Raw genomic sequence first — 19,147 nt, 5'->3', positions numbered from 1 at the left:
CCTTACTCGACCGCAGCGCTGCGGGATCAATTGGAAACTGCCGGGTTGTTTTGGTTTTGATTTCTTTTTCGCAAAGTGAGCTTGTGGAAAAATTAGTATTTTCACAGATTTTACGCATCTGGAGTGAATAAATTTGTGCGGAAATCATGAAGAGTGTTTTGATGGTTGCCGAGAAACCATCTCTGGCTGCATCGTTGGCCAATATTCTCGCCAATGGAAAAGTTAATACGCGAAAAGGTTAGTTTTTGGGATTGTTTTGAACTCTCTCAAAGGGAAAAAGGGAGTTTTCTAATGATTTTCCACTTCCTGAACAGGACTCAATAATGCATGCTCCATCCACGAATGGCGTGGAACATTTCGCGGGGAGTCCGTGCAGTTCAAGATGACTTCGGTGTGTGGGCATGTGATGTCTCTGGATTTCATTGGGAAGTACAATTCGTGGGACAAAGTGGATCCCATTGAGCTCTTTTCGTGCCCAACGGAGAAAAAGGAGGCAACACCGAAGCTAAAGATGCCCTACTTCTTGTCCCAGGAAGCACGTGGATGTGACTACTTGGTGCTGTGGCTCGATTGCGACAAGGAGGGTGAGAATATTTGCTTTGAAGTCATGAATGCCGTGTCCAAGAACATCCGGAATGTCTTCTCAAAGGATGTCACCTTCCGTGCGAGATTCTCAGCCATTACGGAGAAGGACATTCGCATGGCGATGAATAATCTGGTGCATCCCAATGAGAATGAGGCAAGGAGTGTTGATGCGAGGCAGGAACTCGATCTGAGGATTGGATGCGCATTCACGAGGTACCAAACCAAGTTTTTCCAAGGGAGGTACAGTGATTTGGATTCATCTCTCATCTCCTACGGGCCCTGTCAGACCCCCACGCTTGGGTTTTGTGTTCAACGTCACGATGCCATTCAAACATTCAAACCGGAAACTTTCTATTATTTGCAAGCCACCGTTGGGAATCCCGAAGTGACACTGGAGTGGTCACGAGTTAGGGTTTTTGAGAAGGATATTGCTCAGCTCTTCTACAATCGGGTCAAAGATGCGCGTGAAGCCACGGTTGAGAGTGTCAAGACGAAGGATAGCTTCAAGTCACGCCCTCAAGCACTCAATACGGTGGAACTCATGAAGGCAGCTAGTTCAGGGCTTGGTCTAGGGCCCCATACAGCCATGCAAATTGCCGAGAAGCTCTACACGCAGGGCTACATCAGCTACCCTCGTACTGAAACCACGCAATACTCCCCCAATTTCGACCTCCACGGCACTGTGAGACTTTTCCAGAGTTCCACGGAATTCGGGGAGGAAGCTCGTGGGATCCTCGGGGATTTCAATCAACCACGCAAAGGAGTCGACTGTGGGGATCATCCGCCAATCACGCCAATGAAATGCGCCTCTCGCGGGGATTTTGATTCAGACACATGGCGCGTCTATGACTACATCTGCAGGCATTTCCTGGCCACAGTTTCGCGGGATCTGAAGTACAAGACGACACATTCAAATATCCGAATTGGGGAGGAAGCCTTCTCAGTCACAACCAATGTTCTCGTGGATGCTGGGTACACGAAAGTCATGACATGGCAGGCATTTGGGAAGAATGAGAAATCTCCCTTTGTCGAGGGGGAAGTCATCAAGGTGAATAGCATGAGGATTGCCGAGAGCCAGACAGGACCCCCAGATTACCTCACGGAATCCGAATTGATCAGCTTAATGGAACAACATGGAATTGGCACTGATGCCAGTATTCCAGTTCACATAAATAACATCAGTCAGAGGAACTACGTGACTGTTGGTACAGGACGACGTCTCATTCCCACAACGCTGGGCATTGTCCTTGTGCATGGATACCAGAAAATCGACCCGGAGCTCGTTCTGCCCACAATGCGATCTGCCGTGGAGAAGATGCTGAATTTGATAGCTCAGGGTTCGGCGAACTTCTCAATGGTGCTCAATCATGCGCTGGAAATATTCAAGATGAAATTTGTCTTCTTCGTGAAGAACATCGCCAATATGGATACCCTCTTTGAGGTATCCTTCTCCTCCCTCGCCGATTCGGGCAAGTCCTTTTCGCGCTGCGGCAAATGCCGGCGGTACATGAAGTACATTCAGATGAAACCAGCAAGATTGCATTGCTCCAATTGCGATGACACCTACGCCCTACCCAATGGGGGCACTGTGCGCGTGTACAAGGAGCTAAAGTGCCCCCTGGATGACTTTGAATTGGTGGCATTCTCAAGTGGCATCAAGGGTAGATCATACCCACTGTGTCCGTATTGCTACAACAACTCCCCGTTCCCGGACATGCCGCGCAATAGTGGGTGTAATCAGTGCACCAATCCCACCTGTCCGCACTCACTGACCTCCCTTGGAGTCTCCAGCTGCAGTGAATGCAATCGAGGGGTGAGTAAATTGATAAAAATATCATGAGAAATGCCTTTTTGCTAATGAAATAATTTTTAAAAAAAATTGATAAATCTTATAAATCTGAGTGTGATGTTATCTTACCTAAGAAATCAGCGAATAATATATTACGAAAAAATATTATAAAATTAGAACATCAAACGTAAGGAAAAGGATAAATCGTCCGAAACTTAGGATAAAAGATCAAAAGGTCAGATTTTTTCTAATAAAGGCTCCAACAGATGGACGAGAAATTCCTCGTGCGGTGCGGTGCGGCGAGGATTTCCTGGCCCTTCGTCGCTTCGGATTGGCCGAAAAACGTTCTCGTACGGTGCGGTGAGAATGTGTGTGCCATTTCTCGCTTCTGATTGGCCGAAAACCTCGCCGCGCCGCCCCGCACGAGGAATTTCTCGTCCATCTGTTGGAGCCTTAACACCGGAGGACTTTACTGGTAATTGCTACCAATTGGAAACTTAAAATCGTCACAAAATAAAATCTATTGGACTTATCGCGATGAATTTAGCATCTATGTGTAGGGAATTTTAATTACTTTAAGATAGCAGAAAGAAAATCTCGAGAAAAGTCTTTTCTTTGGAAGATAATTGAGGTCAAAGTCAGAATCCAACGCGGAGGATCAAATTGGTAATAACTACCAGTCAAAATTCCATACATTTTAGCTATGGTTTTGAGGTTATGTTTCCCCATATTTCCCAAATAAAGTACTCTTGTTCACTTTTCCTCAGTCAAAAATAATTAATGTGGACTAATTTTATTGCCGGAAATGACTAAAAAGTTACTTGAAGAATCAAATTTTGTGATGATTTAGGCGCAATAATAAATTATGTAAAATTGTAGCTAAAAAGTCGTTTGAATTGGCAATTTTGCATCGATTCGACGCATTTTTTTTTCAGTGACGATTTTCTCAATTAAATATTTAGTAATTAGATGCAGGAATGCTTGAAGGAGATTGAGAATTAGTGAAACTTTCGATCCTTGTTCAATAAATTAATTAATAATTAATTATTGAGCATATTTTATCAGCTGGTAGTTATTACCAATTTGATCCTCCGCGTTGTGCCAAATGTTGGGTCCTCCAAGTGTTAAAAATATAAATTTCCTTAGAATTTCCCTGAAGTCTATAAAATTTGACATTTGTGGATGTCTAACGTTAGATAACTTTATTTTCAGATTTTTAATAAGGAATTTATAGACTTCAGAGAAATTTTAAAAGTTCAAGATATTAAACGTTATATTCTAACATTCTATATTTTTACGACAAAAATTCTGACATTTGATCTTTTATCCAAAGTTTCTGGCAATTTATCTGTTAATATTAGGTTTTTTTTTGTTTAATTAATCCCATCCCACCCTAAGGTCTTTGGATCTACTGACCTATGTAGGTCCGCTAACATTAACATTAGGTGTTTTATCCTAATTTGCTGACATTTATTTTATCCCGGAACTTCTAATCTATAATTTCAAACAGAAGATTTGTTATCTCTTAGTTTTATATTCTTTCATTTTTATACAAAAAACTTATCCCAGAATATTAAACTTTTTAGTTTTATCCAAGAATTTCTAAATTTTTAATTTTATACCTGAAGTATAATGTATAATGTAAGATTTATCCAAAATTTTCTAACGTTTGACATTTCATCCTTCAAGCTGTAACGTTTTTTTTTATCTATGACGAGGTCTATCGGATCATCAATCCCATAGGATAATGATTAATTTTTCATCCAAGTTTTCCATGAATTTATAATAGAACTAGTCAACCCGAGCCCCCAATCACGTGTGAGCAATCACCATTTTAAGCTATAAAAGGGGGGCGTATATTAATAGGGGGGATGAATAATACGGTACCCCGAGAAATTCTAAAAATAAAAAAATCCCGTTATCTGACCCTTCAACAGGTAGAAAATGGGAAAAAATCGATTTTTCTGTGGGGGCGCTATAAAGGGGGGGGTTGGGGCGGAATCCCATATAGCGCTTGCAACTCGTATTGACCTCCTCTACCCCCATACCAAATTTCATCAAAATCGGCCCAGCCGTTTAGGAGGAGTTCATGTGCCACAAACAGACAGACTTTTCAGCTTTATATATTAAGATATCATGTATCCTTATTTTCCAATGAATTATTTCTGAACCCTGATATTCTAAGCTTCCTTTATCCCATTTATCTGGAGTTAGTTATTTATCCATGAATTTTTATCTTATGATAATGATGAATTTATCTAACTTTTTTGCTATTATCCATGATCTTTTACTGATTACACATGAATGATCTTTTTATCCAAAGTTATCTAAAGTTTGAATTTTATCCTAATTTTTTATGTTGGCAATATATTTATCCTTAACTTTTAAAAATCTTCTTTCGTCATCAATTTAGAAACAAAAAATTTCTAACGTTTTAACTTTTATCCCAAAAGGAGTTTACTCATTGGTATATGGATGCTTTTTCTAGTTGTTCTCAATGGAAAATGAGAAGTTTCTTTGACTATTTCTTATTCTTTTTTCATCTTCTACAAAGATTAACAACGTTCTAATCGTTCCTTAAATTAAGAATTTTTCCATATATCAGTGACTAAACTCCTTTTTAATGTTAAAAAGCTAAAAGTGCAAGGGTTTGGAAAATGGACTGAAAATGCATTTTCTCGTTGAGTTAGAAAAAAAACGTCTGAGATAAAGTTGTAGCCCGGAAAATTTTCTATAAGATAGTTTTTATGGGAAAACTCAAATATTTTCAGGGAAATTAGGAAAATTCTCCATTTTGAGGTTTAAACTAGTCGTTCAGAATTCAATAGACATCATTTTAAATGTTTTAGGTCCTAGTCCTCGATTGTACGTCAGCACCCAAGTCTTGGAAGTTGGGCTGCAACAGCTGCGACGTAATCATCAATATCTTCAAGGATGCAAGCAAGGTGAGCGTGGAGGAAGACGCCTGTGAGGATTGTAACGCCCAGCAAGTGAGTGTGGTGTACAAGCAGGAGCGGACAAAGTTCAAGGATGGATCTGAAGAGAAAACTGGCTGCATTTTCTGCACTGAGGACTTTCAGCGTCTTGTGGAGAAGCACAGGGCGGTTCATGCGAGAGCCCCAATGGCCAATCGAAGGGGTCGCGGTGGCAGCAGCGGCGGCGGCGGTGGCAGAGGTGGACGCGGTGGAGGCGGAAATCGCGGAAAGCCACCCAAGGATAAAATGGCTCAACTTGCGGCGTACTTTGTGTGAGTCCTCAAATTCTCATCAATTTCTCACTTTTTCATGCATTTCAACCATCATAATGTCATCCATTTATTGAAAACGAGTGTAAAACAGCTAACAATTTTTTTTTACTTTCATCTATTTAAATTATATACCAATATATATTTTTTAACAGTGTAACAATGAATGGGAGATATATATAATTTTTCCTATAATGTGCATAAATTTTTTAATAATGTATTTATGTATATAATTTTGTCGATCTACCCCGAAAAGCCGCAAAATTTAGATCCGTATTGGTTGAGATTTTGTTGGTTAATATAATTTTGTTGTTGTTGACTTTGCGGAAGAACAACTAAGAGCACAACACTGTATGATATTACAACCAAAAGAATTGGCGCGTTGACATGCAAAAGTTCCTTTTATATACGACAATGTAGGTCAGCGCAATGTTTCTTCATCTAATTTTTTTTTTGGAGATTATAGAGAGATTGGACCACCACTGTGGGGGATCCATGAGCAAGGGCGAGGATTCTTGTTGTTTTTACTTCTTACCCTTGATGGTGTTGAAAATGGTTTTAAGTTCCCCAGTTAGGGTCTCAAAGCGGAATGCAACCCGAATATCGGGTACATTGGTACGAGTTACATCATTCCCAGCAATCCCTTCCTGCGTGTAGTTTGGTCCGAGCCAGTGTTGCTTCATCTTATGCGGGAATCCACTCATGCACACACTATTGCGCGCCAATTCGCTCATATCGCACGAACTGAGCTTCCACACTTGCGTGGCGATGCTGTACTCCTCCATTAGGGGCTCCTTTGTGAAGTGGAACTGTAGGGGGTCGTCAGTACTCAGGGAGACAATGAGTCCACGTGCAAGGTACTCAGGCAGGGGGTTCCGATGGTAGTTCAGGAAGAGGGAATTATTGGACAGCGGGGACATTGCAATGCCAATCTGTGCCAAGTAGTACAGATACTGCAAAACCGGGACTTTACGCAGCAATAAGCCGTGAGAGATATTTTCGGCCATCATAAAACCACACACGAGATGCTGAACGGGGCCAGCTTCACCACAATGAGGTCTCAGGACAAATGTATTCATTCCTTGCTCCCTGAAAAGCACAAAAAACGAATTTTTATTAAAGTAAAGTTAATCGTAACGCGTCCAGTTATAAGAGTTGGTATACCACAACGCGGATGAGTCAGTCTATGCGTTGTAATTTAATTTGTAAGCAGAATTAGTAGGCAAAGTTGATTATTTTTTGTAAAATTCGGTAATTTGAAGGATAAAAATTGTCATATCTCAAGTTCTATATAACATACAAAAATTTCTTGACTAGGTCATCTGTAGAACATAAAATGGATGATTTTTGTTTGACCTATACAGTTTTTGGAGTTTTAGGCACTTTTATTCCCCAAAGGATAGTTCTAGAGGTTTCTAATGTTCTAGAAAGTTGTAGAGAATTGCAAAACCTTTAATTTAATACCAAGTTGAGCAAAATCGGACAAATAGTTCAAAAGATATGGCTATTAGAATTTTTCAAATGGCCATATCTTCTAAACGGCGACATAGATTTTCTTCATTTTCGGACTGGTGAAAAATATTGAGTCAGATTACAACATATCAAAATTTAAAAGATTTGCCTAATGGGAAATCGAAGATATTGCCCCTTAAAGTTAGGCAATTTTTGTTTTTGATTTTAGCGCCTCTTGTGGATGTTTTTGGAACTTGAAATGTCCTAGACAGTTGTAGGGCTTTCAGATTTGTTTGGGGTGGCCGCGACTGAGATCGCTTCCAATCCACTGCAGCTAAAGCAAGCTTATTGTGGGTCAGTTGTAGGGCTTATTGAAACCTTTCATTTGAGCTTGAGTCGGTCATATTCGGTCAAGCCGTTCTCGAGTTATATCGTAAAAACACTGTTTGCTTCACGCCGCCATATTTGCTAAACGGCTTGATCGATTTTCAAGTATGAATTTTTTATGAAAACGTCTCACTGAGCTCTACAACATATTAAAATTTCAAATCGCTAGCTATAAGGGAAGTGGTTGACAGTAGTTCAAAATGGCGGACGGCGGCCATCTTGGATTTGAAAATGCGAAAAAATGAAATTATACACCCACATTTCTATAGAAAATTTCAAACCCGAAGTCTCTATCTGTTACCGTTCTTGAGATATAAGGCAAAGTTTGGCCGACCGGCAGGACGATTGAATCAAAATTTTTCCACCACAATTTTTGGAATATGGGTTGTCTAAAACGTGCTCATACCAAGTTTGAGCCCGATCTGAGGTGTTCGATTTTTCTGACGATTCCAATACTTGGTGTTGGCCACGACTTTGGTATACCAACTAATGGTCAAAAGATTTCTGGAGGTATACAAACCTTCTGAAATGATTTAACACCGTCATGTTTGCATACATGTAGTAGAGATAGTACGCATAGGGAGGATTATCCTCATCATTCCACTGCTCAGGCTCAGCAATATCGTAGTCCAAAAGGGGATTCTCAGGCTTACTTTCATCGTCCACTGAATCAAACCCAATAACGTACTGAAGGAATTTATGGAGTTCCGGATGTTCTTCCGGATTATTTGTCACCTCAAACAATGGCATGAAGATGTTGTCAATAAACTCCTGGAAGGATTTCATCAATTTGTTTGTCTTGAAGATATCGCTGGAAGAAGCAAAATAACAATGAATTCATTGAATTTTCTATACAAAAAAAAAATTAAAAAGAACTTACAAAAGACGAGGAATTTGAATTAACCAACGAATATTGTCAGAGTAGACGTTAGAATTGATAGCCCACTTGGCCAATTTGTCCCATTCATCGCGTGATTTGCCGTAAATTGAGAGCCTTAGTTCGGCATTTTGGTACTTTGATTCCTCAAGATCACTCGCAACTTCCTTAATAATCTGCGCAAAGTACTTTCCATTGAGGTAGTTGTCTGTCTTGAGGAAAACCTCCCGGAGACGTGATTCCCCAATTGGGTTGTATTTGGCATTGAATTTATCAAAACGATGAAAGGTATTGCGATCCGCATGAACGTCCAACATGTCCACGGTGAGATCGTACGAAGTCAGATCCATTGATTGAAAGACCTGCTGCAGTGTCATCGGTTGACCCTTTGTCACGGTTACCACCTCATCGGCATTTGTCTTTAGGGTCTTCTTAATAAAGCGCAGTAGGTGCTTTTGATTCATGCACGATGCGGCATGGATGTGAGTATCGACTTTTCTGTAATTTATTATAAAAAATATTTTGATTACTAAAGAATGAGAAAGAGACGTAAAGAAAAATTGTTTAAAAAATCCCGATCCGACCGCTCTGAGATTCGACCTCTCAAACTTTCAGTTGAATGGAGTGCCCTTTTACCAATTAAATCAAATAAATAAATGAAGGATTTGAGACAAGGAGGTAAATCACTGTTAAGTCTGGCTTAGTTTGTTTCTTGTGGCAGGCTCAACTTTTTTTTAAGCCAAACACTTGTTTTTTAAGCAAGGTTTAAGTGCTTTCAAGATCAAGTATTTAAGATTTCAATGTTACTGAATTGTGGCTGAATGCATTTTTGGATTGAAACAAAGCCTTACCTAAACCTTTAAGCTTAAGTCAGGTGTAAAAAACTTAAGTTTAGTTTGAAAAAAAAAAAACCTTAGGACTATCTTTAATAAATTGTTTCAAGAAAATTTAAATATAGCCCTTGGTTGAGCCTAAAAAATTTAGGAATTGCTAAAAATCTAAGCTCGAAAAGCTAAAGCCTGTTTTAAGTAAAATAAGTCTAGCCCATGATCTAGCTTTAAAATCAAGGGGATGGTTTAACCTCATTTTCAGTGAAGAAAAGTCACTTTTTGTTGAACAAAATGTATGAGGAATTCTCGAATCTCGCTCAATCTCGACCGATTCCCGAGAAACACTTTAACTTTTTTTATATTAATAATGTTATTTCGATAATGAGATAGGGATCAATCGAAAGCCAATTAAATGTACTTTCGATTGCAAGTGGAATTGTGCAAACTGATCCCCTATTTTGATCGGAAGAACCTGCTGCCTCACGAAAAGTACTGATTTCTCGGGGTTGGGCATCCCCCTGTTTAAAATCGTAGGCGAGCTTAAAAAACTAAAGACCTACCTAATTAGGCCTATCTTAAAAGAAGTATAGTTTAAAAAAAAAACTAGGGTCTAGCCTAAAAATCTTAGGTCCAGTAAAATATTTTAAGCCTAACTTGAAAAATCTAAGTTTTGGTTAGAAATCTTAGGCCTGTCTTTAAAAAAATTAAAGTTTTATTGAAGAAACCTTAAGACTAGTACCATCCTGGTCTAGTTTGAAAATTTAGGCCTCGCTTTAAATAAAATTTTAAGCCTAATTTTGAAAACTAGAAACTGGTTCATAAAACCTAAGTAGATCTTGCTTAAGAAAATAAGGATTTGTTAGAAATCTTATGCCTCGATTAACAAAACCTAAATCTATGTACTGGTCTAGCCTAAAAAACTTAGGCCTAACTTAAATAGCTAAAACCGAGATTAGAAAAACTGAAGACTGAATTAGGAAATTTAAGAAATTTAAGCTCAAATGACAAACCTAATATTGTAGAAATCTCGATGCGGAACTGCTTTCTGCGATGCCAACTCACGGAGCTCATTGAGGAGAACGTGAAGTTGGAATTTAGAGTACAAATAGCTCAATCGGCGATAGCAGAATGACTTTAGAGGTCCATCTGCGATCATGGCACACATTGTTTGCATATCCTGAATGAATTGCGGTAGCTTTGGGTATGGGTAGTCAAGATTCTGCGTACATTCTGCATCACGGAAGCAATTGAACACTCCATTGACGGCCTTAATGGTGTATCCCTTGCTGGGGGGTGTCTCAATTGCCCACGGATCGGATGATGGCATCGCATGAACGGGATGATCTGTTTTTCAAAGAGAAATTCTCTATTAATTCCCCAATAGTGGCTACATCGTGAAAATGAGAAGAAAAACAATTCGTGACTCAGTTGACAAAAGATTAATAGATACCAAATCACTCTAGAACCCAACAAAATCCTCACTAAATATAATGAAACATTACAAAGTGAACTCAAACACGTTTTTTCTTTTAAACTACATTTTGTGATAATTAAGCGTAAAATATTTTTTTTTAGAAGAATCTTTCTGGTTCTGTCCAATTTTCACTTTAAGATCTTTTTTGCAAAATCTTTTCACGTCTTGGTGTGATTTTTTCCTTCCAACTTTTCACACAATGTCAGCGTTTTTTACTTCGACTTTTCCGCCAATTCTATAGGCTGTGAGTTGAGAGCAGCATTTTTGTATGAAGAAACGAAGATTTATTTAAAGAAAAATAAATATACAGTGTCGGTTAGTTTTTATGGTAGTCCCATTAATGTAAATAATTCTTTTTGAACCAACATTAAACATATAAAAAGGGGGTTGAGTACATTTATGAGACTATACAGTGTGCTCCCCTAAACCATGATACAAACCAAAAAAAAACAAAGTATTTCGTGTTAATTACTCCAAAATGGCAAAATGTGATTTTGTGTAAGAAGAAGAAAAATAATGTATATAATTAAAAGATTATACTTTTATTTTCAAAGAGACAAAGCATTCTTCATGATAAATGGAAGAATGATCGTTACAAAAATTTAAAAAAAAAGTATATAGACAGAAAAAAAACTTTATAAATAGAGATAAAAACGATGACGATGAGTTTACCTGTTAATTCTTGATGGTTCTGAAGAACTAAACCCCCAAATAATTCATTTTTTTATCATGAAAATAAAATAAACTCAATATATATAAAAAATTCAGTGTGTAGACACTTTGTAATTAAATAAAAGGAAAGAAAGATAAAATAGTCGTTCCAAGAATTTGATGAGACTCCCACAATTTTGCCCTCAAATTAAGAAGCTAAATGTGAAGGCAAGAAAGGTTTTCATTCTCATCAATTTAACATGGTAACTATTAATCTTTCTTTATTGATTTACTAAAATTATAAAAAAAAGAAAAGTTGTTCAAAAAAATACTCCAACTTTCCCTCTCTCTCTGCCACAGAGAACATGAAGAGATTTTGTTATGTACAAAAACAATGGGGTTGTATGTACAGGGGACTTTGAGAACTTTCTCTAAAATCTAATATAATAAAAATTTCCACAGATTTTGTGCATCAAAAATTCAAGCAAAAAAATAATCCCATTGAAATTCTTCTTCCAAGAAGATCACAAAATTCCTTTCTCACAGAAGCTGAAAGGATATCCTTGAATATAAAAAAATAAGATAAAATCATGCTCATCCTAAATAAATGTTAAAAGAATAATCATTTGTTTCCGAGAATTTGTGTAAAGAATATTAGTTTTTGTTGTAAGTCATTCGATTTGATTTTTAGGATTGATATTCAAATGCAAGAGGTTCCTCATTCTTATTCTTAATTTATTAAAAAAGAAAAAAGAATTTAAATAAATTTTCTCTTCCAGCTAAATCAACGTATATATTGATCATCAAGAGGGAGGAAGGTTTAGTCTCCCAACGTTCAAACAGATACAGACTGAAAATCTTAAGAACGGAAAATTCTACGCATTTCGCCGCCTTTAAAATGTAAGTTACACGTAAATTCCTCTCAATTTTTTTTCATGGCTTATTTTATTAATTTCTTCTCTGTTCTTGTAAAATATCCAAGAATTACGAAAATATTTGTTGAGAAAAACTCGGCCAGGAATTAGGCAAAGTGTTCATTTTTGTTCTACGTCGAAAACAGTGATTAAAGACTTCTCTGAAGTTTCGAATTCTTTTTTTTTATTATTTAGGTGTCACGATAAAGCTACAATATAAACAAAAATTTCAAAATTAAAGATCAAATATTGGGCCTAATTCAACGACCAAGAACCCTTGAAATCTTTGAATTTTGTACTGAAATTTCAAGATTTCAAGCGAATTACTAGGGTTTCATTGTTAACTACTATTGAATTAATTAATATGATAAAAACCCTATACCTACTGGAGTCAGACTTTTAGGACTTTAGAGATAGTTTCTGTTAAAACCTTTCATTTTCTTACAATATGAAAATTGATGAAATATAAAAACTAGTTTTTTTTCGTTTTTACCATACGATTAAAGAAAATAAAAACCTTGAAATATTTAAAATGTTTTTCAATATCATTACCAAATTCAAAGATTTCAAGGGTTTCTTGGTTTCTGAATTAGGCGCAATATTAGGAATTTTGAAGTTGTCGAATTGTAAGAAAAGAATATGTAGATTAAAAAATTCTACAGAATCAACTCCTAATTTTATCAATTTTATTTATGTACGTATTAAGAACTATAGGGTTATTAAGATAATAAAATTCAAGACTTCTTTTGTTTTATGTTGAGCTTTTTAAGCTCTAATTAAGTGAGATGTCGAATATGGAAAAAATGCGTCACTTTTAAAACCTTTTATAATGATGTTTTGAGCTTTATCGTTCAAACCTGATAATCGTAAAATTAATTTATTGAATAAATTTTCTAGAACGCAATAATAATGACAGAAATTCAATGTCTTTCTAGGGATATTTTAAAGCTTCTTGTAGCTTATCAAAACTTTAGCACTATACCTTAGATTAGGATAAATAGGTAATCGAGTATTAAACAATTACGGGAAAGCCGGACCTGTTAAGGCCTTAAACGTGTAGGAAAAGCTTCAAATATTATACATATTTAGATTTTCTTATGAAAATGAAAGCTGTACTCCCTTTAAGAAATTTTCCTACTTTATTCTTCATTAAACTTCTTATCTTAAATCGTAAAGAACTTTTTAATGAGACAATAGTTTTCCTAAATCTCGTTTAGAATGAAGAACCTCTTGCAAATAATTTTAGAGTTAAAAATTAAGAGAAAATCCTTTAAAAAATCAATTTAGTTTACCTGCAATAGTTTTCTTCTCCTCGTGAAGTACAGTATTCCCCATGTCTCCAACGTAGTTTGAAAGGGTTACGGGGAACGATTGACTGGACCAGTGCATGTACTTTTGACGCATTTTTATGGCTTCAATGATTAGCTGAGATGCATGTTCGAGATCCTCCAGTGGGACACCGCTGGTGTCTTCACCGGAAATTGAGACACGCTGAAAATTGGGGACTAGTTCGCTGGCACTATCCGTCACAGTTTCGGATGTTTTCACGGTAATCTCCGGGGGGACACCATGCTTATCCCTACAGGGGATTGATTCCAAAAAAAACTTAGTAATGCTGCATGCTCAATACATAAATCAGTGACCTACATAACATTGATATGACGCTGAATTTGCAATTTCTTCTCAATCTGCTCAATGGGAAATTGGGGCACTTCGTAGGGGGCTGAAATTTCATTGGGCAAATTTCCATGAATCCCATCCTGCTTGTTTGTATGACCGGCACCAATTGGCAAATTCGATGAATCAGTGCTCCCTGAAGAGACAAAATAACATCAAAAATTACTCACAGAACACGAAATGTTCTCTTGTTTTCTTGTTTCATTTTGCTTTTATACACGTTCTATTAATACAGCCACTCTCTGTGACACAAAGAGATGTGTGGGGCCAGTATACAGAAGTTATGTCGTATGGGAAAATGTTTGATCGAACTTTTAAATGAAAATTCAAACGCATATCGGATGGGGGATTATGTAATACGCGCAATTGTCAATGGAAAATCTTGTGAAGAAAAAGAAAATCTGCGGCTTAAGTAATTTTCTTTTTATCCAATGAGTGTGTGTGTGCATACCGTCAGATTCAAAGAATTCAGCTTGAAGTATTCCAGGACTTATGGGACGAATAAGTTCTGGATCGTGCGAATCCAAACTGCTGAGGACACCACGAACACTCATTTTTCTCGTCTTTCACGCACGTCAATGGAACGCGTGTAGTGTTGATTTATTCTTCGTGCACAAATTAATAAATCCACCACAGCTATAAATACGCCCCTCTTTTCACTGTCAGGCGAAAATTTTAATAAATTTTCCGCTGAGCAATACACTTTTCCAACTCTGCTTGTGAACTAAATTAATCGTTCTTGTTGCGGTGGAAAAATTCACCGTGTCTTTGCCGATAAGATAGCGCGAAGAGGGATTTTTTTTCGGTGTGGTGTGGAGCACACCTCAAGCGAGATACAATCTGATTCCGATGGTGTACGGATTAGAACTAAAATGATAATTGAGTTGTTGCTGAAAGAGTGGTGTTGCCCCACAAACACGACTCTGCTGCTTTTTTCTTTTTTAAATAATACAACAAAATTTTACTGTCTCTGTGTGCTTGGGTTCTTTTTTTGAAAACCACCTTTATACCTAAAAATACAACCGAGTCGCGAGTCGGAGGAGTTTATAAATAAACACCAAAAATACAAAATTTCTTCTCTCTCACACAATATTAAGAAAGAGCTTTTCCTTTTCTTTTCAATTAAATCCGTGTGCTGCTCTTGTTGTATGTAACTGCGCTTCTTGTGAATGAATAACAAAGACACGACAAAGTAAATTTTCTTTTTTTTTTCTTCCCAATTTTCCCCCCGGTTCGTGCACCTCCCACACCCGGCGTCTCAGGCTGTTTGCCAAGAGCGTGTTTGTATTTATCAAGGAAAAATTCCCTAGAGTTGTTGACACCTGAGGAGGAAATGCAATTATATTGCAAAATATAACTACATTCTATAGGTACTCTCAGACATGTGTCGCGTGCAAAAGCAATTGTCGTACCCGCTAAATACTCTCAATATTTATTTTTGCTAATTTTCTAATCCATTCATTCACACTTTGGCGACACATTGACAGGAAAATTCCATTAGTGCAGGAGATTCCGCAATTTTGTAGCAAAATTTTTATCACAACGCAAATAGGAAAATTTTCGGGGGCATTCTCCGGATCATCAAACTTCTGAATCATTTCGTGCTTTCTCGAAAACTTTTACGATTTTATTTTTGGGAAGAAAAAAAAACTTGTTGACAAAGAGATATATTTTCTTTCAAAGATCAAAATGAAATCAATTTTTTATATAGCGCTATTCAGACCTTGAATTCATATTAATTGCATTGATTTCTATTTATGCCATTTATGCATCATGTTGCAATTAACTGATTGGTGATAAGGGAAAAATTGCAAAGAGTGAAAAGTTTGAAAATAACTCCACCTTATCGTATTTGAAAATCAGCATGAGGAGGTTTTGTAAACAAAATTAAAACATTAAGAATATTCCATGAAAGGGAAACATCGAAAGTTTATATAATAGAAAGTGAATCGTTTTAAATTAATTAACTAATTTTTCTTTTTGATAGGGGAACGTGGCCCAATTCCGATCTCCAAAGGTCTGCGTAGAATGAGAATAAAATGGTAAAGAATAAAAAACAATATTCTTAAATTTGGTATCATTTTACAGCCCATTTAATGCTCTATTTAACTCCCTGACAAGCAGCAAAGAAAAAGAGCATAGATTATGTCTTTGAGATTTTAATAGAAGAAATGGAAATATTGAGAGTCAAAGTGTATTAGTTTGAGATTAACTTCTTCCACAAAACACAAACTGTGAGTAAAATACACATCTAAGAATGATGAAGGAGCGAATCAGGAACCAATCCAAGGATATGGTATTGCACCCGACAATTTAGAGCAAGAACATTAGGATGTTGCACTCACACGGCCGGTATCTTCTGGTACGTTGGATATGCCAAATATAAGGTCTGTATAAAACATCCCAGTGATATTATCCTGTCTTTGTATTACATGACACAAGTAATGAGTTATATTTGATAATTGATTAGAATGTTTTTTTTAATAAGGTTCTTTTATTAATTATTATTATTTATTTCATCCACTTAGGTACATGGTTCTTTTAATAAAAAGCCTGTTATTTTTTTAGTTTAAATTTATCTGCCAATTGAAGAAGAGATTGTGTAGGTAGGACAAAGAGGCCATTTTTATGTGAAAAATCGAACGAAAAGCACGTGGGGTATAAAGTTAAGGATTAAGAAAGGTAAAAAAATTAATATAGCAGAAAAAAGAAATATATTTTAATTCATGAAATATTGTTATAGAGTAGGAGCGAAAATAGAAGATTAGCCCCAAAATTAAAATTAAGTGAGTAATTTAAAGAAATGTAAAGCGCCCCATAATGTTAAAAAGCCCCATAGGATGTATCTTTTGTAGGTTTAAACAACCGCCCTCCCATTGGAAAATAAATGTGCATGAAGCACAATTCAACAGGAAATTAACATAGCCTGTAGTCTCTTAAGTTAATAAAGGAAGACAAACTCTATCGGGATTTTATCCAAAGAACCCTTTCCTTATTTTTTTTAAACGTTTTTCTAATATTTTTACTATGACGATAAATATTAGGGGAACGTGGCCCAATTCGGACCTCTTAAGGTCTTTTTCAATCCGCTAATACTAAAAACTGATAAAATTTTAAATGTAGAAAGTTATGGAAGTTAAAAGAGCATTAAATGGGCTTTGAAATAGTACAAAATTTAAGAATATTGATTTTTATTTTATACATTTTTTTCTCATTCTGCGGAAGACCTTTGGAAGTCGGAATTGGGCCACGTTCCCCTATTTAATTTTTCGAATTCTTCTAACCCACTATTTTTTGTGGATTCAAATTGCATGTCCCATAAAAGTAATATCAAGCATTCTTCCAATCAACCTATTGAGGATGATAAATATTTTTAAGAAATTCCCATATCCGTTATCTTACTGAAGAACGTTCGAAAATATCTTTAAAAATCTCCCTTAGGAGCTTTTTGTTTAAAAAGTAATTAAAAAAAAAGAACTTTTATGAGATTTTACGGAATTAAATTTTTCTGTTAATGCATTAGAACTAACGAGATTAATTAATTATGGGTTTAAATGAAAAAATTATCATCTTATATGTTTTTTTTTCTACATTTTTGACCTCTATTGCAGATTTACATCTTCGAATGATCTTATGATCTTCTACATGACACGTTTTATACTAAAATCATTTAATTACATAGGTATTATTTAGTTATTGAACTTTTTAATTTGATGTAATGTAACTTTGCTAGACTTTGAGCCCATAATTCGCGACTTAAATCCATATGTCTTAGCAGTGTTACAATTTATTTAAAATATTTTTCTAATATGTAAGAGTAATGCCCTTTTTTAAGCTTGACGAATCTTTGTATAACTACAGAGAGCATAGAAAAACCTGCATATAGAACACATTCTTTTTTATGTACTTGCAAATATATAGAATAATTTAATTAGCTACTTTAATAGTCATTCATACACAGTACATATAGATTGAGCCATCACTTTTGCCAAGTGAAAAGTGAATAATACTGTTTCAACAAAAATATTATGGGCTTGTTCCCAAGAGATAAATTCCTTTCGTATGAAATTAAAGTTTCTATTTGTCAATTAATGAGCTTATTATGTAGCCTATTATACGGTGATTTGGGGCGCCGAGGCAAAATGTACGTCTTAAATACTTTTTTTCTGTGAGTGAGTTTATCTCAATAAATTCCCTGACCTTCCCTCGACCATTCAGATAGATTTTCTGGGAGCTCGTGCACTCGGAAACAATCGAAACAATGCCCCATGTTACAACAAAATAATATACCAACTGTTCGCGCTACTTTTAGTGATAAGAGTGGGATTATCAATAATTCCTTCGGGGCAATTTCCTCATTTTAGATATGTTGTTCACTGACGGAGAGCATTTACACACGAAGACAATCCATTGAAGGATGATTATTTAGCGTGATGTTTTTTTTCTTCTGAGAGGTCAAAAGGGTATCAATTTAGGTGGGTACAAAAGGTGCTTTAATTATAGACAAAATTTTCAACCTTTTTCTCGCCATTTGCGTCGTCTTTTCCCAATTTACAAAAGGGTATTTCGTGATGTACCTTCTTGGCCGAATTTAATGAGAAAATTGCGTGCATTGCTGATTCAGAATATAAATTATTATTAATAATTGTCTCACTGTGTGAACTTTATGAGTTTTCGGCGTAGAAATTATTTAATTATTGCCTATTAATATTTCTTTCACAGCGCTTGTCAAATGGACACCAAAAATTCATGCAAAATCTTCCATTCATTTTGCTGGATTTTCAGGTTTTTCCTTTGTATTGATGAGCGAACATGGATGCTATATATTATTTCATATTATGTAGGAATTAGATAAAAAGTGTGTAAGAAGGGTAATTGAAAGGATTAGGGGAAAAAAGGATATTCAGAGGATATGCAAGGAGGATGGCGGAGAGGTGCAAAATATGCCATTATTTTCTCACCTATTTTGGATGCGTAGAGTGGATCGACTTCCATATCATAGTCGAATGCAAATCTCTTAGCTTGATAATCATGTTCCATATTTATTGCACTTCACAAGCACTTGAACTTTTTTGTGCACGTGTCGGGTAATCAATTAAAAAAAAACTCCAAATTGGTCACCCAATAAATCCAACTTTTATTCAGCAGCAAATCAGATTACAGCCACAACACCACTTCAAGTCCAACAATTTGCGCTACAGAAATTGAACTGAACTGGAGCGATTGGAGAAGTGGACGTCAGACTGCTACCAGCGCCTGTGGTGGCC

The 19,147-nt window shown here is 36.2% G+C and overlaps 4 protein-coding genes across 13 annotated transcripts in view; 1 reads left to right on the top strand and 3 right to left on the bottom strand.

The window, feature by feature from the left end:
- Positions 1-19,147, bottom strand: part of LOC129790865 (UNC93-like protein) — a 1,060,245-nt gene that overhangs the window by 148,870 nt on the left and 892,228 nt on the right. The gene's annotated exons all lie outside the window — the stretch shown is intronic.
- LOC129790850 (cleavage and polyadenylation specificity factor 73) overlaps positions 1-19,147 on the bottom strand; it is a 566,536-nt gene that overhangs the window by 148,870 nt on the left and 398,519 nt on the right. The gene's annotated exons all lie outside the window — the stretch shown is intronic.
- Positions 33-17,408, top strand: LOC129790836 (DNA topoisomerase 3-beta). Of its 3 annotated transcripts, XR_008750631.1 has the most exons (5): positions 33-237; positions 315-2,398; positions 5,224-5,621; positions 12,069-12,189; positions 15,868-17,408. XR_008750631.1 is itself a non-coding variant. In XM_055828614.1 (4 exons), exons 1-4 carry the CDS (start codon positions 147-149, stop codon positions 12,070-12,072), a joined length of 2,577 nt encoding a protein of 858 aa, XP_055684589.1. In that variant the 5' UTR covers positions 33-146; the 3' UTR covers positions 12,073-12,430. The 3 variants fall into 3 exon arrangements, 2 of the variants coding, with proteins under 2 accessions (XP_055684589.1, XP_055684588.1); XM_055828614.1 differs by lacking the exon at positions 15,868-17,408 and having other exon boundaries at positions 12,069-12,430; XM_055828613.1 differs by lacking the exons at positions 12,069-12,189; positions 15,868-17,408 and having other exon boundaries at positions 5,224-5,823.
- LOC129790845 (AMP deaminase 2) lies at positions 5,662-19,091 on the bottom strand. Of its 4 annotated transcripts, none has more exons than XM_055828634.1 (8): positions 18,842-19,091; positions 13,851-14,016; positions 13,496-13,782; positions 11,311-11,337; positions 10,175-10,508; positions 8,338-8,832; positions 7,978-8,268; positions 5,662-6,707 (listed from the first exon to the last, which is right to left on the bottom strand). In XM_055828634.1, exons 1-8 carry the CDS (start codon positions 18,918-18,920, stop codon positions 6,143-6,145), a joined length of 2,244 nt encoding a protein of 747 aa, XP_055684609.1. In that variant the 5' UTR covers positions 18,921-19,091; the 3' UTR covers positions 5,662-6,142. The 4 variants fall into 4 exon arrangements, with proteins under 4 accessions (XP_055684609.1, XP_055684608.1, XP_055684611.1 ...); XM_055828633.1 differs by lacking the exon at positions 18,842-19,091 and adding an exon at positions 14,332-14,751; XM_055828636.1 differs by lacking the exon at positions 11,311-11,337.

Source organism: Lutzomyia longipalpis, chromosome 2, assembly GCF_024334085.1.
Source record: "Lutzomyia longipalpis isolate SR_M1_2022 chromosome 2, ASM2433408v1".
In the NCBI taxonomy this organism is placed as follows: Eukaryota; Metazoa; Arthropoda; class Insecta; order Diptera; family Psychodidae; genus Lutzomyia; species Lutzomyia longipalpis.
This window is presented reverse-complemented; position numbering and strand designations above follow the sequence as displayed.

Bases quoted from the DNA above. Each gene is read 5' to 3' on its own strand.
- LOC129790836 (XM_055828614.1), top strand. From the start codon at position 147: ATGAAGAGTGTTTTGATGGTTGCCGAGAAACCATCTCTGGCTGCATCG. The intron at 238-314 runs GTTAGTTTTTGG...CTTCCTGAACAG, and splicing joins AAAAGTTAATACGCGAAAAG to GACTCAATAATGCATGCTCC. The intron at 2,399-5,223 runs GTGAGTAAATTG...TAAATGTTTTAG, and splicing joins GCAGTGAATGCAATCGAGGG to GTCCTAGTCCTCGATTGTAC.
- LOC129790845 (XM_055828633.1), bottom strand. From the start codon at position 14,434: ATGAGTGTTCGTGGTGTCCTCAGCAGTTTGGATTCGCACGATCCAGAA. The intron at 11,338-13,495 runs GTAAACTAAATT...TTGGGGGTTTAG, and splicing joins GGAGAAGAAAACTATTGCAG to TTCTTCAGAACCATCAAGAA. The intron at 8,833-10,174 runs GTTTGTCATTTG...AATAAATTACAG, and splicing joins CGAGATTTCTACAATATTAG to AAAAGTCGATACTCACATCC.